Source organism: Pipra filicauda, unplaced genomic scaffold, assembly GCF_003945595.2.
Source record: "Pipra filicauda isolate LSUMZ 115617 unplaced genomic scaffold, ASM394559v2 scaffold14_size4853619_pilon, whole genome shotgun sequence".
In the NCBI taxonomy this organism is placed as follows: Eukaryota; Metazoa; Chordata; class Aves; order Passeriformes; family Pipridae; genus Pipra; species Pipra filicauda.
The window spans coordinates 4,246,478-4,270,966 of NW_024103985.1; the positions used below are offsets into that span (position 1 = coordinate 4,246,478).

The following is a 24,489-nucleotide window of genomic DNA, read 5'->3' on the forward strand; positions in this document are numbered from 1 at the left end:
AATTCAATTTGTTTGCTTGTACAGAAGATGTTTTCTTAAATTGTAAGAAGTTTTCAGACCTACATGAGAATGGATATAAGGTTAACCCTATTCCTCCTAAAACCAAGCAAAATTGCTGACAGGTTTTTGTTTTGATTTTTTTACTGCATAATCTGTTGTTTGTAACTGGACTATTACCAGTGGTCGAGGAGTCTTTAAAATTTTTTTTCAATATTTAATTATCTGTTTCATAAAGTCTTCTTGTGATTTAACTCTTGCTGTGAATGTGTTGGCAAAGTCTTCAGTCAAAGCTATAACTAACCAGTTCCATGCACTGTCATGGCACTTACAAGGCTAACCCAGTGAAGTACTTGTTTTAAAGGACAGGTTGAGTAACTGCTGTGTCTGTTGATCCTGCTGTGCAGGGCAGAGGATGAAAAACATTCCCAGGAGGTATCACAGTTTCAGCAAGAGCTGGCAGAAGCCAGGGCTCAGCTCCAACTTCTGCAGAAGAACCTGGATGACAAGCTTAGTGAACAGCCTCTAGTAAGCCAAGAGGTAAAAAGTGAACACTGATTGTGTTCACCCCTATTTATATTGCACTGTATGACTTTATCTTTAATTCAGCATTTTTAATGAAGTTTTGATAGGTTTTCCTAGAACCAGGAATGGTTCATGAGACATAAAAATATATTTTAGATTTTGTGGTTGATTGCACCTGTAGATAATTCTAAAGATACTTTCTTTTTTATCTGCCCTGGTAGGTGGAAGATCTCAAGTGGGAAGTAGAACAGAAAGAAAGAGAAATTGAAACACTTAAGCAGCAGTTGGACATGACTGAACAGCGCAGCCACAAGGAGTTAGAAGGGATGCAAGTTGTCTTGCAGGTACTTAATGTGCAACCAGTGGAGATTCTGATGGAATTATGGTTTTCCCCTGAAAACTGGAAAAAAAATAAATTATAAAACCAATCATTGGCTGGAATTTTTATACTGTTTCTCTATCTTACATTGATTTTCCTCCCACTTAGAATATCAAGACTGAGTTGGAGATGGTGAGGGAAGACCTGTCAGTGACTCAAAAGGATAAGTTTATGCTGCAGGCCAAAGTGACTGAACTGAAGAACAGCATGAAGTCACTGCTGCAGCAGAACCAGCAACTGAAGCAGGACCTGAAGCATGGCAAGATGAAGAAGGTATTTAAATAGGAAGAACACACAGGCAAATACTCTGTTAATGCTCCTAAATTACCTACCATGAATGTGCCTGTGGTTCCTGCTCTGTAATGCAGATATGTACCAGTAGTGTGATGTGAGACTCTTTCTAGGTAGTAAAAATTACATTAATGAAATAACTTAATTGTATTTCTGACTTTTTTCCTTTAACCAGAGGAAGGAACTCAAAGGAGAGAATAACTCTTCCAATCCTGTGACTCCAGTCAAGATTCCTGATTGTCCAGTGCCTGCTGCCTTGCTGGAAGAACTGCTGAAACCATCGACAGCTGTGAGCAAGGAGCCTTTGAAAAACCTGAACAGCTGTCTCCAGCAATTAAAGTAGGACCTTAGTTAGTTATTTATTTGTGTTATTTTCAACCATAACCTTAAAAATGCTTCCAGGAAACCAGCTGCCAGCCTAAGGGAAAAAAGGATTTGGAAAATGAATTATTTTATTAGGACTATATTTAGGACAGTAGGATGTTCTGTCATTGTAAGTGCTTGCTTATATGGCCATTACCATGGCAAAAAAAGACTTTACAATAAACTAGACAAAAAGTCCATCCTAAATTGTACACAGCAGAACAAACCAGAAACAACTATTTCTAGTTTTTGCTGGTGGAAAAGCTGGTGTTTCTCTCTTGCCAGCATCAGAAAGGCTGCTTGCAGTGGGAGCCCAGGCAGTGGGTGTGGTAATAAGTCTCTACTGTCTGTGCAAAAATATGTGAGGCAAGGTACAGGAAAGCTACAACTTCAGGGAGATGGGGAGTTGAGGTTATTAGGAGAACTGAGCCACTCTTACCACCTCAGTTGATGTCTGAGGGAGCGAGGGACCCACAAGCATCGAGTCCAGCTCCTGGCCCTGTACAGGGCAACCCCAAGAATCACACCAGGTGCCTGAGAGCATTTTCCATGCTGCTTTCCTCCCCTCTGCCTCCCATGGTGTTGTTGTTCCATACCTGCAGGAGCACCGTGGTTCAGGTTGCAGTCACTAAGTGCCTTTCCTGAGGAAATGGTGCTCACCATCCCTGGCAATGAGTACGTGCAGCAAAGGAGCTGCTGCATTGCTGGCCCTTACTTTGGAATTAAGCACATTGTATTTGTTTTGCTCTAAATTAAAGGAGACAATTCCTAAGCTTCCTGTGGATTTCTTTCTCTTGTTATCAGCTGTATCTCAGGTCGTCTTGGAGTAGGTATCAGGAATCAGAGAGGTAAACTTTTGATCGTGCATGTAGCTTTTAGTTTTCTGCTTGTTAATTTTTGCTTTTTTGTTCTCAATACTTTCAAAGGCAAGAAATGGACAGCCTTCAGCGTCAGATGGAGGAACACACCATCACAGTACATGAATCCATGTCTTCGTGGACTCAGATTGAGGGGAAGTTAATGGACCTTGGTTCTACCCGTCCTGCACCTGCATCGGACCAGCAGGAGATTCCTACTGTAGATGAAAAGAAAGAGAATTGTAGTGTTAATGACAAGGAAGGTTTGACACTATAACCTCCTCATCAGCTGTCCTTCTTCCTACTGCTTTAAGTATATAAACAAATCTTTATAAAAATTATTTATTTCATTTTTTTAAATGGTGTTCAGAGTTGTGCTTTTGCCTGTAGAAGCAAAAGGCACAGATTTGAGAAACTGAGGTAATAGTAAATGCAGAACGTGCTATTCCAAGGGTTTGTTTGAAACCTTGCCATAATAATTCTGTCATGCTGGGGACTGCCAAGTGCTGAATCTAGCTCAGTTGTGGGTTTAGTAAGAGATTCACATGAAGGTTTAAAATGAGGTCAAGAGGAGCATCTGGTTCCAGGTCTGTATTTTTTTCAATCTAGGTGATTTTATTGAGGAACTACTGTTAATTTTGTAACATCTAGGTTTTTGTGTTTGGTTTTTTCTATTTTTATTTGGGGGGGGAGAGGGATGTGTTGTTTTCTCCCATCTTTGGTTATGGCCAAATTCCAACAAGTTCTCATGTCCAGCCGTTAGCAGTGGTTGAGAACTGGATATGCTGAGCATCCTCTCTCTTCCCTCCTGTAATCTCAAAGTTCAGATTATAGATATCTGTATTTAAAGAGAAAAAAACCCTCATTGTAAGCTATTTCCAGTTATGAAGATGACCTCTGACCTATAGCAAAAGAAACAAGACTGTAAAGACGAGCCATGCAGAGCAGTTGGTGTCTGTGGCAGATTTGCCTGGGATGTTTTCTGAAGTACTGGTTTTTCCCTTACAGTTGCAGGCCAGTAGTGAGCTTTGCTTCACTGCACAAACACTTTGCACCTTTTTAGTTCAAGTTTTGAAGTAGACAGACACCCTTAAAAAAGTATGCGTGTAAAAAAAAAAGTATATATATATATATAAGAAAAAGATCATAATTTTCTGACTTTGAATATCTGGTATAATATGCTTATATACTGTAAGTTAAGGCTGACGTGAGGGTTTTTGTTACTGTCATTGTTTTAATGTTACATTTAAGTTTGCTCTTTTTCGACATAACTGTACAAATGTCTTACGGAAATTGGCTCCTAAAGCCAGAGCTTTCAGAAATGTAATTATTTTTACTTTAAAAGACATAATTATAATGCCTATAAAAATATTATTTTTAATAGCTTTATCTTCCCCCACACACTCTTGCCCTACTTTTTGCACCCTCTATTACAAGGTGTCGACCATGAATGGAAGTGTTGGTACTGTGGCAGCCCCTCTGCAGAGCACCTTGACCAGGTGATTTTTAAAGCAGCTCATTTCAGATTCCTTCCCCTTTGGTCCCGTTCTCCAAGTGGTTTGTAGTGAGTGATAAGCCCACGCTCTCCTCATTCAAAAATCCAGTGGAAGGGTCCTGCTTCGCCAAGTGTGCTGAGTTCTAAAGCACAAATCAAAATACATGGGACATCATTTGGAAGATTTAGTAGCCACTCCTGTACTAGAATGTTTTTGTCTTTAAAACATAAAGAAAACAGGTTAGTTATATCCACTATAGTTTGATGTTTGCAAAAAAAAAATAATCTAGTTAAAGTACAAGTGGATTCAGTGGCTGGGGGAAAAAAAACTGTAGTTCATGTATTTTTCCAAAGAGACTCTTTCTGCTTTTGGAGGGGTTTGGTTATTGTGGAGGAATGGGAAGGATATTGCAGTTTGTTTAGCAGTAAGACAAAAAATAAGCAAACAAAGAAAAACCCAAACCCACTTATATTTATCTAAAGTCCGATTTCTTATAATTACCAGTTTAAGCTCTAGTCCAGTTGAACACTTTGTACTTAAAGTGTTTATACTGAATGATTTCATGCCCTTCAGCTATGGATTTTGACTTATATTTTATTGGGATCAAAGTCAAGTGGTGCTGACAGTCAGGGGTTTGGAACTGAAGGAAGAAATGCATTTGTGTGGCATTTGGTGCCCATCCTACAGATCTACCAAACAATTCAAAGAGAAGTCAAAAGCTTTACTGACTAGCTTAGACATGGTAGTGTCTGCATACTGATGCAGTCTACTTTGTAGAGTAAATGGTACTGATTATCTCACTGTTGTCATGTTCTTGAAGTTACCTGTATATTAAACTCAAAGAAGAAAAAAAAACCTCAGTATTGTTAAAGAAAAAATTAAAACTATTTAATGAATAATATATTCAGGACAAAAAACTACCAAATGTCCAGGATTTAAAATAATACTTGTGCAGCGTTAATGTTGCTGTTCACTTTATTAAATACATTGCTACAGTTAAGAATCTGTTATGTTTTAATCTGTTAAGTTTGGCAGCAGTTGTATGGATAAAGGTTTTATCTGGTATCAAAGAAGCCAGAATTGTTATAAACTTGCATAGTTGTTCTGAATGTCTGCTCTCCTTTTTGTATCAGTTCTGCACTCTGCTGCATTTCTCACTAGCTCCTGAAGCCATCTGAGCTTGTACAGTCCAGTTCCCTTAGATGTGTTTCCCTTGTCAAGATGAGGGAGCTGTTGTGCACAGATTAGATTCCCACAGTGACCCACCTGCTTCTGGAAGTACCTGGATGGACACTGGGTATTTTTGTGTTATATTCAGCCTGTGGTTTTTTCTCTAAACAAAAGCACCATGTCATTTACTTTAATGAAGGACAGACAGTGAGACTTGAGGGTCTAAATCTGGTGAGGTACTAAGTCATTAGGAAGTCTTCTAGAAGGAGCAGCAGCATGTGATAATAGCAAGGCCTTTTCTTTGAAGCTCATCATTTAAGTTTCCTAATTATCCAGAGCAGTAGTTGCTGTTTTATTAAAAAGCCTCACCCCGAGCATGCTTGGTCTGCAAAGCTTCAGGTCTCTCCTGTCTAGGCAATAAAACAAACTAGTTGTAGAAAGGAAAACTGCCTCCCCCCTCTGCCTGTCACAGCACTGCCAAATACATCAGAGGAGAATCTGAAGAATAATATCTTAAAGATTTTTTATTTTCCCTATTCAAGCACTGCAACAGAATGTATTTCCTGTGTCTGTCTCTTCAGTAGTTGCTACCTACTAAACTAGGTCTTACTGATGAAGGAAAAATGTCACTGCAAAGTGAGAATGTTCCCAAGTGCTGAAAGCTGGTAAATGCTGCAGTGTTACTTTTTCAGATGCTGTTGAGTTTTTGAGGACTCTTGAGTAACTGTGTATTCAAAAAAAAAATCACAACAAAGACCAGCAAACCCTACAGTGGTGAAAAATGTTACTGAGTCTCTGGCGTTGCTGAACATTGCATAATGCTCCATTCTGTTGTCTTCCAGATTTCTTGGAAATATTTGTGCACTGTATTTGGGATCAGCTGAGCCCCTTATCCACTCATATAATGATCCCATACTTTATTCAGGCAATATCCTAGCTGAAATCGGTGAGACTTTCACATGTGTAAAGTAATATCAGGGATGAAAGTTCTGGTGTTCGTAATTTCATGGATTATGTATTTCTCCTTAGAGGAGAGAACTGCAGTGGCATGGGTGCTTCAGTGCTAGCTGTGACAACATCAAAGGTGTGCTGGGGACAGACTATTATCAATGTAAGTTTAACTTAAAGATGACAGATTCACTCCTGGTGATGCAGAAGATTGTGATGTACGTTTATTAACCTTGTGGGGAAAGTGGGAATAGTTGCATGTGACTTATTGTGACCAGAGCCTTTAAATAATTTCATGTGAAAGGAATTACAGTCCAAAGGAATTACTAATGCTCATCAGCATCTCTCTGTCTCTTACTTATGTGTAACACTTGAGTCTTGGGCAGCCTCATTTCCAATGCAGATGCACAGATTTCTAAGGAAGGGAAGGATGTTCTGGATATTGTAAATGAAATGGTTCTGTTTCATATATGACATTCAGTAATGTCTGCTTAGCCTGTATTTGTAAAAGATAGAAATTAATCATTTCATGTTCTTGAATGGATAACCCAGGGGCTGGAGGAGTTACACTATGTACATTTAATGTTTATGATCATACAAAGCATGTTGATTATAAAAATTATGTGCATAGGGAATTCCTTTAAAAGTTTTGTGCAATAAACTATTTTTGGTAAAGGGCTCCATGTTGTTTCTCCTTTAAGAGTTACCATCTTCGATTTGGTTTTGGGCAGTAATTTTTATGTTTATTAATTTTTCACTGTTTTCGCTGTTTTTTCACACATCTAAACTTCCTTGTGGTTGCATTTGTATTGCATTTATTTTTTTTCCCAGTCAGCTGAACGCATCAGGGAAAAACGAAATTCCCTGGCCTGAATTTGCTAACTTCTTGAGTGTACAAAATGGAACAGTGCAGAAATGTCACCTTGATTCCAGTTTAGCCAACTGCAGTGATGAGGAGAGAAATTATTCTACCTTGCCTGCGATATTTGTGTGAGTTAAAGGGATGTTATTTTCTTCTTTAAGGACAGGCTCTTAACCCAGCACGTGACCGCGCTGCTCGCGGTGCAGGTACGAGAGGCAGGAATGTTGTGCCTGAGGGGATGGCCGGTTCTTACCCGTGAGGGGACTGCTTCCCCTCTCCTGCATTAGAGGCTTCCTTCTTCATGGCTTTCCCTCTCTGCCGGCTTATCCGGGACTACGGCAGCATTTCGAGCTTACTGCTTGGGCTGAGCCCTCCTTTCTAAGGAGGCCTCTCCAAGTGCCTGTGCCGAGCCGCGCGCTGCCCGAGGGACGAGCGGCTGCAGTTCAGGCCGTGCCCGCCAGGCCCGGGCGCTCTGGGCGCCCTCAGCGCCGCCCGCAGCGCAGCCGAGGGCAGCCCGGCCCCGCTCGGAGCTCCGCCGCGTGTCCCGCCGGAGCGGCAGCGCCGCGCCCGCCCCGGCTCCCCAGGGCCCTGCCCGCTGTCCCGGTGAGGCGCGAGGAGGCGGCCGGGCCCCGTCAGCGCCGGGCGGAGCCGCCGCGGTGCCCGCGGGGGGGGGCGGGCGCGGGGCGGGGGAGGCGGAAGCCGCGAGGCCGCCGAGGTACCGTCGGTACCGTCCGTGCCCGGGGCCGCGGGCCGGGCATGGAGCGCTGGGCCGGGGCCGCCGGCGGCTGGGGCTCGCTGTGGGGAGCCGGCTGGGGCCGATGGCCGTGCTGGGAGCTCCTGGCCGCCTGCGCCGTCATCGGCGCCGTGGGCTGGCTGCTGCGGCTGCGGGACAGGAGGCCGGGCGGCCGCCGAGCGGCGGCCATCGCCCCGTGCCCGGCTCCCGCCGCCTCCCCCGCTCCCACCGCCGCCGCGGGGAGCCGGCGCTGCAGCGGGACCCGCCCAGGTGAGACACTCGGGCAGGTCGGGGGTGGCGCGGCCCCTCGGCCCGCGGGAGGGCCGGCACCGGGCACCGCCCGCCGAGGCCGCGCGGCCCTTTCCTTTCCTCGGCCCTTTCTTTTCCGCGGCCCTTCCCTTCCCGCCGCTCTTCCCGCGGCCCTTCCCGGGGCCCTTCCCGCCTCCCGGCGCTGCAGCCCCGGGCGGAGCTCGGGGACCGCCCGCAGGCCCCGCCGGGCCCGGCCCCGCCGTCCCGGTCCCGCTTTGTCCCGGCCGGTCCCCGGCGCTGCCCCACCCGCTCCCCGGGCTGCACACAGACCCGCGGTTTTCCTTCGTGAGAAATTGTTCTTATTCCCCCCCCCTCCTTCTTGTTTTCCCGTGGCTTATTCCGAGTTTGTTTTCGGTTCTCTTTCAGCCGCGTAGTTCGGAACTGCTGCTGGCTCATTTGGCCACAGGCAGTACAGACAAAACCCCCACCCCGTGGCATAGCCACGGTTGCGCTGCCATGTGCAAATCCCGGTACAGCCAAAGACAGGATGTGAGTCTCGATTCCTGCCTCTACAGACAAACAAACAAAAAACTCCCTGTTTTCTTACGTTACTAATTTATTGAAGGATTTAATGAGTAGTGGAGTACAATAATACTGTGATCCTTAAAAGTCAGTCGTTCATTCTGCCGTGGGACTGGTCTTAATTTTTTTTGGAAACAGATTCTGGTCGTTTCATGCTGATGCAATGAGACAAGGGAAAATACAGTTCCTGGCCATTCTTTCAGGTTTTGGTTGCTTTGGAAGAACCCTCGAACACGCGGTCGTTAAAGCAGTTATTCCTATTAGTAGAGGTAACTTGCATGGGCTTGTGTGCTGAACTGCAGGAGGGAGCTGCGTCAGCACTGGCTGTACTCTGGATCGTTTGTAGTTACATAAAATGCATTTTAAGGTTCAGATAATCCCCTTTTGCACCTGCATGTAGAAAACGATTGAAGGATTATCTTAAAACAGGCAGTTGCTGTTTCTCAGGTTTGCAAGTCACACCTTCTGTTTTGGGCAGATCAAAATAGGTGATGCAGGTAAAAATCAATGAATGCTTACCCAGGGTAGCTGAAATCATCCTGTCAAATACAGATTTCATGGGAGTTCTGTGTTGTCGTTCCACAGCAAGCTTCATCCTAACAGAAGATCTTAAACCAAAGATTGGTTTCTTCACTGTTGGTCTGCTTTGCCATTTTGCTTTGGTTTAGTTGTGCCAGAGTTGTAATGGGCACACAAAATACTTTCTTTTACATAATGAGAAAGCAAATTTTGAGCATTAAATTTTAGGTGCCAAGTTCTATCAACACATAAGAAATCAGAGAATTCACTCCTTCCCAACACTTTTGGTTGTTTAACCACAAGGTGAGAGGAAGGATTTTTGTGTGTTCCTGCCTGTTTTCCATACATGAATTATATATATGTACAGGTCTGCTCTTCTGCAGAATGATTGTGCTAGTTCTGAAACCTAAAAATAGGAGCCTTTCTGAGTTAATTCTTTAAGGATTACGTTGACTCTTTAAAGTGTTTTCATTGAGTTGATTTTGCAATAACCTTCCTCACATCTGAGTTTTCATCTTTACTGTGTTTTTTTCAGTTATGCAGTCTCAAAAAGAAAATCCTTGGAACGGCAAGTTTTTATATTATTTTGCCTGAAGCCTGCATTTTATTCTTTGATTAAAACACAATGGCACCACATTTATTTAAAAAAATAGACAATTAAGAATTGGAAACAAGTGAGAAGATCTTTCACATCAGTCTTTGCAATCTTGTGGCCGAGTCAGATAATCGAAACAATGAGGTTGCTTGGAGGCTCAGGAGTCCTCAGGGAACTGGAATCCTTTGGGGAGGTGGCTCAGCAGCACCAGCTGTGGCTTTGGTGCAGTGTGGTGGGTTTGTTAAGCGGAAATACTCTCATTTCCCATCGTTTCAGCAAGGTTCCAGTTAATATTTGAAATGTTCAGGAACAGAGGTATGTTCTCTAACCACTGACATTCAAAATCAGACATTCATAAAAAACAAACAACTCTCCAAGGAAAGAGCCCTCAAGGGAAGCAACCGTCAAACTCGCATGACTGTCAAGTTGTAATAATTGAAAGTCTACTTAAGTTTGGCATTAAGTATATTTTCATAGTATTTCCCTCAGTTGTGGTTTTCGCAGCAAGAAATTTGTATTGGTATCATGTTGCACTTCTCACTGAGCAGTGCAGAAGCTGTCAGTGTGGATTACATGGAGGGAAGTGTATTATCATAGCAGAGAGAAGGATTTTCCTTTGGAAAGGGAGAAATTCTTCCAGCTTCTGCTTGTTCTTGGAGAGGGAGATCTGAAAAGATCAGTTGTTTTTGTCTTCTGGCTGTTTGCTCTCCAAACAGGGCCTGGGAAACAACATGTTGTGCACATAAGTCCAGCCTTGCATCATGGCCAGTGAAAGCCTCCCCTGGTTGCTGCATCACACTTATGCCTTAAGCTTTTGTCAGGTAGAAATTCTTAAGGAAATAATGGAAATAGTGCTGTGCTTCTAGCAGTAGGTGCTGCCCCTCTTCCTGGGGTTGACTGGTTGCCATGTCCTTGTATTGCATTGCACACGTAGGTTGTGCCTTTCTTGACAGGAATCAAATATTATTCTGGATTGAATTTTCACTCCAGAAGAAATTTGAAAAGGACAAGTGAGAATAAACTGTAGGCTGTACTGTTAAGTAGTTGAGAGAGGAGGAAGTAAACTTGGTATAGATCTGACAGCTTAAAAATGTTTTAAATGCTTTGAATTGTCTTCTCTGCACTGTGAGAATCTCATAAAAATCAGAGAAATAGTTAGGAGACCCTTTTTTCCTTGGCTTTAATACAGGTTTTAAATAGCAGAAAAAAAGTTGTGCTGTTTTTTAACAGTTTCTCTGCTGTCTTTTTTACCTTCCCTACAGGAGAACTAACAATGGATACAATACTATCCCGACTGAAGAAGCTTGGCCCGGATGAGCTTAGAGAAGAGATTGTGAGAGCAGGACTGAAATGTGGCCCCATTACTGCAACTACCAGGTTTATTTTTGAAAAGAAGTTGGCTCAGGCGTTGTTGGAGCAGCAAGGAGCACTGGAGGAACCAGGATCTGCTCTGCCAGAGGAGGCTGCTGGAAATGTCTTGGCAGCAAATCACAACGGCCATGGAAGTGCTGCTGAGGAGCCAGACTTTGGGTACTGTGTGGGTCTGAACCCTCCAGAAGAAGATGCTGTGACACACATGAACTGTTCAGCTGCAGCCTGTGGAGCAGGAAATGTTGATTCACAAAGCAGTGCTCAGACACCATCCAGAGATCCTCCACTGTTCTACGGTGTCTGTCCAGTTTATGATGACATACTGGCCAGGAATGGTAAATACTCATTTCCCTTATTTCCAGTGATAAGTATTTTACAGTCATGTCTAAATAGACCTTTTCTGTGTAGCAGGGGATATGAACACCACTGCATTGGTTTTGTAAGCATTGCTGAAAAGATTTTTTTGTTTCTGTAAACGGTATTTCTTTGATCTTCTGAGGCATAGAAACACAGTTATAAGAGATCCCAGGTGTTCTGCTATAGTAGTTCCTACTCACGAGGGTCCTCTACCTAGTGTAGCTCAGATGAAGAAAATGATTTCCTATTGCTACTCTTGGGCCCATATTGTGCCTCTCAAGAATAAAAAGTAATCCTATAAATAAACAATCAAAAAACTATTTATACTTTCATCAGTTGAAGTTTAAAGCATCTTGTCTAAAAGTTTTCACATTTTCTTTCTATTTTAATGCCAAATGGTATTAAATGCCAAATTGTATCTGGAAGCATCAGTCATTCTTCACATTTTATTTATGAAGACTGTAGTAAGGAATTACTAAATTATTTACTCTGAGACAGTAGTTTCTTTCTGTTAAAAAGTGAATATTCACATATTATGAACAATGGAATTTGAACAAATTATCATTAAAAGGGGAGGAAGGGGAAGGATTTGATTAATATCTGAGGTTCTGTGTAGAGATGTAAAGTTGTGACAGCCACAAAGTTGGACTTTCTGAACAAGAGAACATCAAAAGTAATGCAGGGTGAATAAACTTGAGTTTACATTGCAGTCTGGATGTGAAATGCTTGTTGAAGCTGGCCCATTAAAAAGGATGTTCAGGTATTGATTGGTAGGAATGGTCAAACCCTGTGCACGTGTCCCCTGATGTGAGGAGTGTGCAGAGTCTTCTGTTTAGTTTCTGAGAGAGAAGATTGAAAGGGGTTTTTGGTTCTTTTGGTTTGGAAGAGAAGCAGTTTGAGACCAAAGCTGGAAGGATAATCTGAGAATTTGGTAACCTGTTTCTAGGATCAAAACTGAGATTATTGAAGTAATGTAACTTTGGTTGTTCTTTGCTGCAGAGAGAGTACATGTTTATGAAGATAAAAAGGAAGCTCTCCAAGCTGTTAAGATGATTAAGGGTTCCCGTTTTAAGGCTTTTACAAACAGAGAAGATGCTGAGAAATTTGCTAAAGGAATCTGTGATTATTTCCCATCTCCAAGCAAGTCTTCCTTATGTTTGTCACCAGTGAAAATGGGATCATTTAATAGAGGTGAGGAGGTTCATCTCTGTACAGTAGATGTTATATAGTCTGTTCATTTTTTTTGTGACAGAAGAAGCAACGACTGCACTACCAATACACTAATAACAGGAAAAACTCAAAGGGTGAAGCACCTTAATAAGCTGAAGTTTAAAACAACATTTGTTTTAAATGAAAAAAACATTGCTACTCTTCTAAAGCTGAAATGTGGGTCATGATCTGCATAAATATGTTGCTTAGTAGTCCCTGGTCATATTTGTTTTACTCATGGACTTCAGGATTTTCAGGTTTAATAAGACACTGATAAAATTGCACAGTATATTAAAACTATATTTAATTGTTAAGTATATTTATAAGTTCAGAAGTAAAATGGTAAGCACTGATCATACTTCCCAGTGTTCCCAGTTGCTAGATTAAAGGGATCCAGGAGTCACAGAACTGCAAAAGCGATTGTTACCTCTTGCTGAATTTTGCTTTTAAGTTTGGATGGGAGTAGACTGGTAATTATAGAATTTACCAGTAGCTATTAAAGCCTGAAACAGTTTTATAAGATGATTAATCATTTTCCTCTGCCTCCCTATTATTAACTACTAGTGTACTTAAATGTCTTGTTATTGATCTCTGTGTCTTACTCCTGTACATTAAAGATGCAAAGTTAATATCGAGTTTAGATTAAAAGCTTTTCATGGCCTGGGTCTGAAGACAGTGATCACTGAAAAGAATGTATCTAGAAACAAGTGATTGTGTTTTATAGATGGCTTGTGCTCCCCTGAGACCGAAACTGCTAATAAGGAGAGAGCCAACAGCTATAAAAGTCCACGGACTCAAGATCTCACGGCTAAACTTCGGAAAGCTGTCGAGAAGGGAGACACAGCAACGTTTTCAGAACTTATTTGGAGTAACCCTCGCTACCTGATCGGGTCAGGAGACAATCCAACGGTTGTACAGGTGAAAAAACCCAACAAAGTAGGAAAATCCACATTCCTGTTCAGTGGTGTAGCTTTTGAGGCGTGATAGCAGAGCTGGAAGGAATGTTTCCTACCTTTCCTTCAAGAGGTCTTGTTTCAACTAGTGCAAGGTTTCTCAGTGTTTGTTGATAGTAGCTGAAAATGAAGAGAAGCCAGGCAGTTCTCTGTCCTGTGTAAGTCGCCCATGATGGCTGAGAGTTCTCTGCTCCAGAAGAGCTAAAGGCACTGTGTGCAGTTCTGCAGGTGAAGAACAGTTTTATTCCGTAGTGACAGAATGGTCTTGTCTTCATATAGTATTGGTCTCCTCCAAATAATTGCAATCTTTTTAAAAATAGACTGATTTTAAAGACCAGGGTAGGGCCCAGGCTGTAATTAGTTGTTCCTACAGCACTGCTTACCTAAGCACCACTATTAAATTTCAAAACCATGTATAAGGTGCCATTTAGCAAACACTGACAGTCTTAGCTAACAAATGCCTTCTGTCAGACCAGCTTTGTGAAGCTGTTAAAGTTTTCTGTGTAATACAACAAAGCACAGCTGAATTTTATATATATATGTGTGTATACATATATATACATTTTCTTGCTCTTTTTATACACTCAACTTCCTGCCTCCTTTTATTGTGATATCTAAGTATATCTTCTTTGCCACAGTTTTGCCCTGCACGTAGAAAAAGACCATAGCTGAGTATAAGAACAATTGGATTAATTATGAGAATAATGTGGGTGTAGAGATGCATTAGTCTTTACAAAAATATTAGTATAAGACTCAGTGTGGGAACCTTTATATTTTCACAGTGAAGTCAGTTACATGTATGGGTGTGAGAGAGCTGTTTAGATTTTGGTTCATTCCAATGGTGATGGTTTTTTTCCAGGAAGGGTGTAGGTACAATGTCATGCATGTTGCTGCCAAGGAGAATCAACCTGGGATCTGCCAGCTGCTGCTGGACACGTTGGAAAATCCTGAGTTTATGAGGCTCATGTACCCCGATGATAACGATGCCATGCTGAAGAACCGCATCCAATATATTGTTGACCTTTACCTTAACACACCAGATAAAATGGTAAGATTTGGGTGGTGACCTGGTTGTCATAGTAATGGAAGGTGTTAAGGATGTGTAAGTGAGATGGAAAGACAGAAGGGGACACTTGTAGCAAAATGAACTATTCATGAATTTTGTGGGTCTTAATAATCATTATTCCGCAGTATGGTGGAAAAAGATTTATCAGGAACCTGGATGATTAGTCATGACATTTATTTAATTTTCCTAGTTTCAGAATCAAATGTGTGGTATTGACCTTATCATCTTTCTCAATGCATATGAATTTTTCCCCTTTTCCCACTGCAGGGATTTGATACTCCATTGCATTTTGCCTGCAAGTTTGGGAATTTGGATGTTGTTAACGTGCTTACCTCACACCCAGCTATTGTGAAAAATCCAAGAAACAAATATGATCAAACTCCAGCAGAAGTGAGTCTCTCCATGTCCTCAACAAACACAAAAATGTTATGCCTGATCAATATTTTTCACGTTCAGACATTTAGTAAGTGCTGTAGATAGAGGGCTTGTAGTAAGGTACTAGTATTATGATTTAAGTGTAAATTTTTGATAACATTAGAAGTATTTTATGTTGACTGTATCCGTGGAAAAGTTTTAGATTTTGTAGATGTGGATGTGTTTTAGTGGTTTGGTCTTCTGTGAATTAGAAGTACAGAGTGAGATGGAGAGAGGCCAATACTGTGACTGTTCAAGAAGACACATTGCAGTTGATTTGAAAATGGGGTCTTATGCTTGACTAACAGCTAAAATTATATTAACAGGTAATTTGTGAAAGAAGCAAGAATAAATCTGCAGAATTGAAAGAAAAGCTAAGAGAGTACTTGAAAGGTCTGTATGCAGAGTTTTGTGCTATATCAGAGATGTATTCTGGCTCTTTGCTGTGTCCTGTCCTGTGTGCTGCTGTACAGTGCTGTGAAAAGGAAACCAAAACTGAGCAGGAACAGAAAACTTGCTGTGTTTTAAGTGCTGTGGTCAGAACTCTTAGTGTGGATCACAAGGTTACCCTCCCAGCTCTGGACTCATTCAACCAGCCTGGAGCAGAGCGTTTAATCCGGAAGGAACAAAGCCCTGTGCAGGGCAGGAGGTGGATCTGTCACCCTGGGGACTCCTGTCATTTCTTGGACACAGCACTTTCTCTGTCTTGTCACATGTGTGTTCAGGGGGTTGCAAAAGGAGGTTTTGAAATTTGTCGGAGATCCTGAGGGAAGGCCTCTGTGTATCCTTGCTCACATCCCGTCTGTTAGCAGGCAATAAATACTGAAACAGTGAGTTTGAATTACAACTGAATTTACTAATGAGATGAAGTCAGGTGGTTAAGTGTCTGGGTGCATTGATACCCCAGGAAGAAGCAGCAGGCTGATGTAACATAAACATCTTAAGAAAGCTTTGTATTCTTTATTTTAGGCCGATACTATGTGCCACTCTTGAGAGCAGAAGACAATTCCTCAGCTCCTGTCATTGGAGCGCCCTGGTCACCGGATCAGATGGATGATGGTCCCCAGAGGACTTTATTTAAATACCCTGGCAACCCCAAAGATCCAGTGTTGTCCATAAGAGCTTTTGCAGGCCCCATGAGCCCCTCAAAGGTAAGGAGAGAACTTTATACCACTTTAATGCCTATTTTTTCCTCTTTCTGAGTGAAGAACCATTAGAAGATCCTGCACAGTTCCTTGTGTGGTGTAACTTGCTCCTGGTACAGATTGTGGCTCTTTTTCTTGAGGAGATTGTTCTTCCTCCATGGAGAAGCACACAAGCCTGTACATATTTTTTATTGCTGAAAACAGAATGTGGTGTAAAGAAGAAGAATGGAAGTTCAGTCAAAAGAAAGTTTTCTTCTTCCTCTTGGAATCTCTTTGAAGAGCACCTTTGTCAGACCTTTCATTTCTTACAGATAATTGCTGTAACTTTCTAACACGGAGCAAAGCCTTTCAATGCAGCTATGAATCAGGTTGAAAAAACTATCTCTTTATATAATTTCCAGAAATTGCCACTGGATGTTAGAAGCAGTTTGTCACCTTTGCTTGTTGAATTAACATTTATATATTTTTCTAGGTGGAAAAACTGACAACCAAGTAGTAGGTGTTGGGATAGTTTTGGAGAAGTATTGATTGTATAGTAGAAAAGCAAAGTCTTTAGTTTTCAGGAGGAATACTTAAATACCTGTTAAATATATTATAAAGTTATAGGAATTTCTTTGACTCATTTATCTAACAGGAATGTGCTGGAAGTATGACAGCTTTAAAAATGGTGAATAAATACAATGGAGGACTCTGTGTCATCTGATGCTTGAATTTTTCAAGACTGAGTTTTACCAAGATGCTTAATGTTTTTTCTTCTAAATGATCATTTTTCTGTTCAGCTGACAGAAATTTAAATACCATTTATACTCTGAAAACTATTACTTTAGGGGGTAAACAGTTCATCATTTTGATTGCTGACAGATATTTTTAATGTCTGAATGTAATTCTTAGTCATCGTTGTGATTTTTGTCATATAAAGTCAAAAAGTGTGGGATTGTACAAAAAAATTCCCTTGAGGCATTCCAACTTCAAAATAGCAAGAATATATTCTAGTAGTTGTAGTGATTCTGTGCATATAAAAATCCTAGAAACCAGTGACCCGGAGGGCATTTGAAATTAAATAAAATTATAGTGATGTGGCAAAATTACAAGACAGTTCTGTTTCCTGCTGCACACAAATTAAAACCAGGCAGACCTGGTATCTGTACAGTGTTGATTGCATGTTATGGTCCCTCTCTTGTCATGAGCAGTTAGGAGATCAGAGGTAAATAATCCTGGGAGGAGTAGCTTTATCCTTCATGGCTGGAGTTGAGCAATACCTGTGGCAGAACTTGAGTTCTTTGCCTGTGGACAGCAAACAGCTGAATGTCTTCTACACCTAGTGGTAGATATTTAGCCAGGACTGAGTTGCTTCATGTGGTGGGGGGTAGTTTTTTAAATTATTTCTGTTTTTTAAAGGCTGAAGAATTTCGCAGGCTTTGGAAAACTCCACCTCGAGAGAGAGCTGGCTTCTTTCACAATGTCAGGAAATCTGATCTGGAGAGAGGTGTTGAAAGAGTTGGAAGGTATCTAAAAGACTACCAGTATAAAAAATTAATCATAGAGCAATTAAAAGCAAAAGACTGTGCTGAGAGTACAGTTATTACTGAACAACATGTTGGGGCAGAAGTTACTGCAGAAATGTTTAATGAGGTATATTGTAGTTGGATTTTTATTTTTGTGTAAACACAATGCTAAACACAATAGCTAAAATGTGAGACCTGGCTTTCTTAGCTTTGGCATTAGAGACAGTTGAACTGTTATTGATGGTATATATGGAATGCTTTTCTCAAACATTGACTTGCTGAATATTTCAGAAGATGTAAAATTACAGCCTGCTTGTTCTGGGAAAGTGAGGGATTGTTAAAAGGGAGCAGAATGAAAAGATCCTAATACAAATGTGCTGCTTTATAAAAGCTGGGGGGGGGGGTGTCCTTGCTGTTAAAATACCTTCTATCAGCAACATATGGAAAAAACATACTTTGTTAAAAGCTGACTAGATTTCATTCTTTAAAATAATCCCTCGTTTCCTCCTGCCTCTCCCATTCCCAAATAGAACAAGCTGTTGAATGCAATATCATTCAAATTTGGTCTCCATCAGTGGGAGTTCATCTCCATCTGATGTCTAGGTACAGTCAGCTTAAAGGTGGCAATGTTTGTGCTGCAAACTGTAAAATAGTAGATTAAATTTGAAAAATACTCTAGAATGAATGAGATGATACTTTGTTTGCTGAGGGTATTCTGTGCTTTTGCAGACTGTTGATTGTTGCAGAATTGTGTTGCCTAGTTGCACGTTTGTGCTCCTGTTCGTAGCTGATAGAATGTGATCAGAAACGTTATTGTCAAACTGATATTTCTGTCTTCACAAATGATTCGTTTTATTTTATTTATTGCAGGGAGTTAGCTCATGAACTGGGGTTCCCGTGGGTTGAATACTGGGAATTTCTGGGCTGTTTTGTTGATCTGTCTTCCCAGGAGGGGCTGCGAAAATTAGAAGAGTACCTGAGTCATCGTGAAATGAGCGCAAAGGCTCAGCAGGAGACAGGGGAAAATGAAACCTGCAACAGATATAAAACACCCCAGCCCTCGGGTAAGGAAAGAGCAAAGCTGCAAACAACACGTTGTGCCAAGGGACAAGAGGGAGAGAAAAAGCTTGGTGCCCAGGGGAAGTCATATTCACCTGTTGTGGTTGCTATTGTTAATCTGTTATCCAAACAGTCTGGAAAAGTAGCCAACAACACTGTGAATGTAAGAGAAGTACAACAGGCTTTATTAGATGTTCTTTATCTTTCATATGAAGTACTTTATTTGATTATAGCCCCCAAATGAAATCCCTATGAGAAAACCTTTTGTAATCCACGGGTATAGAATAAATAACTTTTTACAGTAAGTTGAGGGTGAAAGACAAGGAGCAAAATCCAAGAAAGCTTTTATACCTTCTTAGGCCACTACTTGCCATGTGTTCATGGAAGCCAACACTAGTCCCAAATCTTTGTGCTCCTTCCTCCTTTTCTGGGCAGTTATAGATCCAGAAGGGCTCTGGTGCTGGGATAAACCTGGCCTAAGGCCCTGAGGGGTAGTCATTGGACTAGTCATAAGGCTTTGTGCTTTGGAAGAGATGAAAACATAGGCTGTTCTGTATTAGTAACATTTACCTGCCCTATTCTGCTTTATCCTGAGCTTGTCCTTTGTTGCTGGTTAATGGTTGAAATGGGGGGGTGGAGGAAATGCAGTTCTCTAATGACTAGGATAGGAAAGGTTATTTGCAAAAAATACACAGCAATAATGTTGTCATTTTGCATTCGTAGCTTTAGTCAGGTTAGTTCATGCTGTTGTTACATAAATAAAATTAGAGAGGGCTTCAGGAGATAGAATAAGGCACAAAAATTGGGTATTTGCTGCTAGTTTGTCTACTCGATACTCCATTGAAAGTCTTCTTATGTGTTGCTCTTACTAAAACTGCTTTACAGGGAAGAGCAAAAAATCCTGCAATTCCATTTCCGTGGGTGCATTTTTGGACGAGGATGAGGATGACATGAGCTTAGAGGAAATCAAAAACAGGCAGAACGCGGCGCGGAACGTCAGCCCCGCGGCGGCGTCCCGGGAGCCCGCGGGCGACATCGCCGAGCGCGACATCCTGGCCGTGGGGCGCGCGGCAAACATCCTGCCCACGGCCCCGCACCGCGGCAAGGAGGCTGCCCCCAGCAAAAACGGGTTCTGCAGCCCCGTGTCCAGTGAGAGGATCATCAGGGACAGGAAGCAGCTGCACGATGGGGAGGAACATCTCCTGTCGCCCGTCTCCAATTTGATGTCGGAGTTCGAAAGCCTGTCCTTCCAGGAACAGGAGCTTGCAGGAGGGTCTCATCAAATCACTGAAAAAACTGAGAACGAGGGGATTCTGGACAAGGCCTGCTGTGCAGGGTCACTGGCAAGTTCTTCTGAGCCAAGTGTTACAGGAAAATCTGGAGAGGCCAAGTTAAGGACAGAACACAAAATGCCATTGGAAAAGGAGAGGCTGTCCAGGCAATCTGGGATCCTGACTAAGGAGGCACAACACGGTCAAGAACTTTCTTCCCAGAAGTTTCTCTTGAAGCCTTTACCCACAAATGACAATTCTAAGTTATTCCTGCTTGGGTAAGAATTGTCTTAATATTGAACACTTATTTTTCCTTGGGTTTCTGTTTGGAAACACAAGATGCTTTTGACAAAAGGTTGAGGTGATGTGACACTTAACACCACTGATTGCAGTCAGGCTTGAACAGTCATCTGAAAGGGCCCCAGTGCTTGTACAGAAGCTGTGCAGTTCTCTTGCACCTCATTACCTGACCATAAAACAGAAGGGAGAAGTTTATTCTGAGACTTCTGTGTAATTACAGACAGTCATTCGTGGGGGGGCTGCTGCACAGAGCTCATGAGGAAGCTGTGTTTGTAGAGGAGCACAGTAATCTCTTTGCTTAGATAAAAACCAAGTGTTTTGGAATTGGGGTGTTTATTGCCTAAACAAATCCACAGTTCTCTTTTCAGGCAGTTTTGTTTCTGTTGTAGGGAGCAGCCCTCGAAGCTGGATGGGGATGTCCTGGCAGCTCTGGAAGGAGCAGAGATCGATGCTCAGAAATACCCGATGGTTTCCAGGTGGAAGCTCGCAGTGCAGTCCTACTCCTCTTCTGACAGGCAAAGGTATTGCTGCAAATGCAGTCAAATGCTCACAAAACCTTGTTTTAAATACTCAACTGTGTTAACTGTTGCTGTGTTTCTGAAGTTAATCACCAGGCCCTTTTGGCTGGTGTCTGTTCACAGCCAGTAGTTGTGCTGTTGGTTGGTAGTTCATCCCTGTTGTGGATGCAGTGCAGGAACTCTGTATTGCTCTGCAGTACTTAGCTTGGGCAGAGCAATATTAAGGTGAATTATTATGTTCAGCCATTTTTTTATGACTGTTTTTATTTTTACCCTTCATTACCCCAGTCTAAAGGAATTGTTCGTGTGAAGGATGGTGTGTGTTAAGTTTTTTGAGAGAATGTCATGTTTTGCCACACAAATAATGGACATAGGCTGCCTCTGTTGGGAGGCCTGAAGACATATTATGCTCTTTATATGTTTTATTTTTAATATTGCTGGTTTTGGGGACCCAAAGTGACAGTTTTTCACACAAGTGGCTCCCCGTGGTAATTTTACTGACATAAAGATTTATTTCCATTGTGGCAGACACTGGCCAGAACACTGAGGAGTCCCTTGCTTAGACAGCCAACAGTTTATACACAGTCACGATGAGTTAAAGTGCTGCTCTCCTTACTGCAGCCTTCCTTAAAAAATGCAACCTCACTTCTTGTTTCTTTCAGTTGGCCCAGTCCAGCTCTGAAGGCAAAATTCCGGTCCCAAACCACCGCTGCTGGCCTTCCAAATGCTTCAGTGTATCCCAGTTCAGGAAGAAACAGTCCCATCCCCGGAAGTCCAGGAAAACACGGCAGTGCCACCTCGTTCCCTGCAGAGCCGGGCAGCCCCGGGCGCTACAGCCCCGCCTCTGTGCACCAGGCCCTGCTCAAACTGCGCTACCTGGCAGAGCCCCCTGCCCACTAAACACCAGGCATGGCCCAGACTGCACCTGTGTTCTCACTCTTTGATTGGGGGGAAAACTGCAATGTTACTGAAGTGACAGGAGGTTTGTACTTGGCTATTTATTTTTCCTCAATTGAGGACAACTGTATGTTTAAAAAAATGGAATATATGTCTTAATGCCACATAGGAGATAGATCATTACTGGTGACATGCAAGAAGTTCGTGACAGCGCAGTTATCCAGTAGCTACAATTTAACCCTTGTTGCAGCAATGGTGGGATTTGCTAGCACTAGTTATTGTTATTGTAATGAACACACGGCCCTCAACTGCCTTTCTTTACCTTGAACAGGCCAGAAAAATCAGCAGCAGCAAAGAGAACCTTAGGAGAGGAAAGAGATGGCAGGAAGGGAAATGTTCTCCTGCTTGCAGCAGGAGCTCTGAGAGCGAAAAGGCCAAAACCTGTCTGGGTAATGCAAGGACAACTTCCCAGTAGGGAACGGGGCTGTGAAACCCTGTGCAGAACCAAAGTGTTTGTAGCAGCAGCCTGGGCTGGGCAGTTCTTCCCCACACTCCCCTGTCTGTCCGTGTGTCTGTGCACAGGGAATGTGACTCTTTGCTTGTTACCAACACCAGGATCAACCCAGTGCTGTAGAAACTGCTGGGATTCCTTTCCATGGTTGTGTCGATTAAGGAAAAAAAAAACCCATAAAAATTAGCTGATTTTTCCCTCCCCCACAGAAGCTTTTAACATTAACAGATTTTAATAGTTATTGCACAAAAGCACATGAGCAATAATCTCAGCAAATTTACCAGCAAGATACCTTAATGGTCTAGTTTGTAATATGTTAGTGTGGTAGCCAGTGGCCCAGGAGGTGGCTCCTTATTTCCCAACTGCGAAGAGAGAGGAGTGAGGACTATAAATATTTTTCTTGAAATCTAAGCTTTTACTGTGTCTCCAGCCTTGACACGGTAATGAGTTTCTGTTACAGCAGTCGATAGTTTTATTCTTCAGCCTTCTGTAAGAATGACTTGTTTGGACAGCACAATGCTGGGAGTGAAGAAAGCTTTTCAAAACTCCAGAGTTTTCCATATCAAGCCTAATGGTTGTAATGTTGCATGAAAGGCTTCCAGAAACAGAGCTCTGAGGTAAAAAAAAAATTAATGTATGAGAAGGTGAGGCTCTGGCACAGCTGTGCTGGTACGAAGGGACGGATCAGGGAGCATTGGTGCCCCACAGGCTGTGAGGAAGCACCTTGGAGCTGTCAGGGAAGTGCACCAGGTTAAAAACACAGAGGGAGGCAGGAGGGGTCGGCCCAGCTGCCCCTCGAGGGTCCCCCCAGTCCCGGGGCTGATTCCAGCCCCCCCGGCTGCTCACACGGCAGTGACTGTTCGTACACCAACCGTGCACCCTCCGTAGGACAGACTACAACACTGCACTTAATGCTTTGGCAAGTTCAGTAGTGCCTTTTGTAATATATTTTTTTAATTAAATTTTTGTTCTTTTAGAAGTTGGAAAAAAAAAAAAAAGTGGCATCCACTTACTCTGGGCAGATAAAACACAGTTTTTCTCTGGGCTTTCTGAACAGGATGTCTTTTAATGTCTCTTAAGTCTGATTATCTGGTGCGATAGCTCTCCACTGGGGGAGAGACTCCTCTTCTAGAAATTCTTAAAAAAAACCCAACAGGCTCATTTTGCTCTTTTGTTAAAAGTAAGCCTAGTTCCATTGAGCTGGACATTAGAAAGAGCTACTTTATATAAATGCTTCTCATTCAGTCATATTCCAGACACCAAGCAGGGGCTTGGGTGGGTGTCATGCTTTAAGAGACATTTAAAAACAAAATACAACTCACAAAGATAACCTGCTGTTACATTAACTGACTTTTTTTATACAGGTATTTTTTGTTGGTAGTTTTTTTTGTTTGTTTTTTAATTTGTTTTTTTGATGCAGCAAGCTCCATGGTCTAAAACATTTTAAGGTCCCACATACCTACAGTTTTACCTTGAGAGGGTTGGGGTTGGTTTGGGTTCTTTTGGGGGGAGTTGGTTAGTTGGTTTGGGTTTTTTTTAAATAATTTAACATTAATAAGTTACGTCTTTATCATTCTGGAGAAACAGCTCAGCTCAGCCCCTGTTCCAGCCACACTGACAGGTAAGTTGCTGCAGGGGCAGCTGCTCTTCTCCACCCTGGTCCTTCTGAGCTAAGAGTTTGTTACTGAGCCAGGAGACTGATACTAACACTCTAGTTCTTTGTCCTTTTTACTGTTGTTATGCTTTACTTTCATTTTTTTAATATTTAAATGTATGGTACTGGTATGTACATGTAGCCAGACACCTCCACACCCCCCTCCACACACCCACCCCTCCCTTTCACTTTGTAATTTTGGTTTGGTTCACTCGAGTATTTTTTTTAACTGTGTTCTATAATGTGCATTAGTCCAGTTGTACTGCAGAGCTCATTTTTCTAACCGTGTGTTACTTCAGCTATGACAGAAATAGCAATTTATGTAGCGATTGGATCATTTGTGATTGTGAAGAAAGCCCTTGGACACTGAGCCTGTGGAGACACTTTAAATCAGAGTGATAGTGCTTGAATTGTGTTTTCTTGGCCAAAAGTTCACTTTTAAAGGTGCAAAAGATTAGCTGTGGTTTTTGTTGGTTGTTTTTTAATTAGCAAAGTGTCATGTTAAAAATGCAGAACAACCCCACTTTCTATTAAAAACCAAATGAACAGCTGGAAGTGTCACCCTGTGTTCAGTGTGTGGGACAAGGGGAGCAGGAGCTGGGTTGATGCCACGACAGGGTGACTCCCTGGCTGGTCCAGGCCTTGTTCACACAACTGCCTGCATCTCTGTGTGTGCACAGTGACACTGCACTA

General features: G+C 42.2%; 2 protein-coding genes across 4 annotated transcripts in view; both read left to right on the plus strand.

Moving 5' to 3' along the window:
* GOLGA3 (golgin A3) overlaps nucleotides 1-6,707 on the plus strand; it is a 28,142-nt gene extending 21,435 nt beyond the window's left edge. For both annotated transcript variants that reach the window (XM_027733134.2, XM_027733135.2), the window contains exons 20-24: nucleotides 405-537; nucleotides 744-866; nucleotides 1,010-1,174; nucleotides 1,368-1,531; nucleotides 2,482-6,707. In XM_027733134.2, the coding sequence (XP_027588935.2) occupies nucleotides 405-537; nucleotides 744-866; nucleotides 1,010-1,174; nucleotides 1,368-1,531; nucleotides 2,482-2,689 (793 nt within the window). In that variant the 3' untranslated portion in view covers nucleotides 2,690-6,707. The remainder of the gene's footprint in view (nucleotides 1-404; nucleotides 538-743; nucleotides 867-1,009; nucleotides 1,175-1,367; nucleotides 1,532-2,481) is intronic.
* Nucleotides 6,708-7,368: 661 nt separating this feature from the next.
* Nucleotides 7,369-24,347, plus strand: ANKLE2 (ankyrin repeat and LEM domain containing 2). Of its 2 annotated transcripts, none has more exons than XM_027733137.2 (13): nucleotides 7,369-7,491; nucleotides 10,829-11,272; nucleotides 12,294-12,485; nucleotides 13,228-13,421; nucleotides 14,316-14,504; nucleotides 14,790-14,912; nucleotides 15,263-15,329; nucleotides 15,906-16,087; nucleotides 17,480-17,586; nucleotides 18,457-18,650; nucleotides 19,531-20,194; nucleotides 20,606-20,737; nucleotides 21,397-24,347. In XM_027733137.2, exons 2-13 carry the CDS (start codon nucleotides 10,840-10,842, stop codon nucleotides 21,632-21,634), a joined length of 2,715 nt encoding a protein of 904 aa, XP_027588938.2. In that variant the 5' UTR covers nucleotides 7,369-7,491; nucleotides 10,829-10,839; the 3' UTR covers nucleotides 21,635-24,347. The 2 variants fall into 2 exon arrangements, with proteins under 2 accessions (XP_027588938.2, XP_027588937.2); XM_027733136.2 differs by lacking the exon at nucleotides 7,369-7,491 and adding an exon at nucleotides 7,589-7,891.
* Nucleotides 24,348-24,489: the final 142 nt, after the last annotated feature.

Coding starts and splice junctions, on each gene's coding strand:
- ANKLE2 (XM_027733136.2), top strand. CDS start 7,645: ATGGAGCGCTGGGCCGGGGCCGCCGGCGGCTGGGGCTCGCTGTGGGGA. Junction 11,273..12,293: donor TGACATACTGGCCAGGAATG/GTAAATACTCAT, acceptor TCTTTGCTGCAG/AGAGAGTACATGTTTATGAA. Junction 17,587..18,456: donor GGTGTTGAAAGAGTTGGAAG/GTATCTAAAAGA, acceptor TATTTATTGCAG/GGAGTTAGCTCATGAACTGG.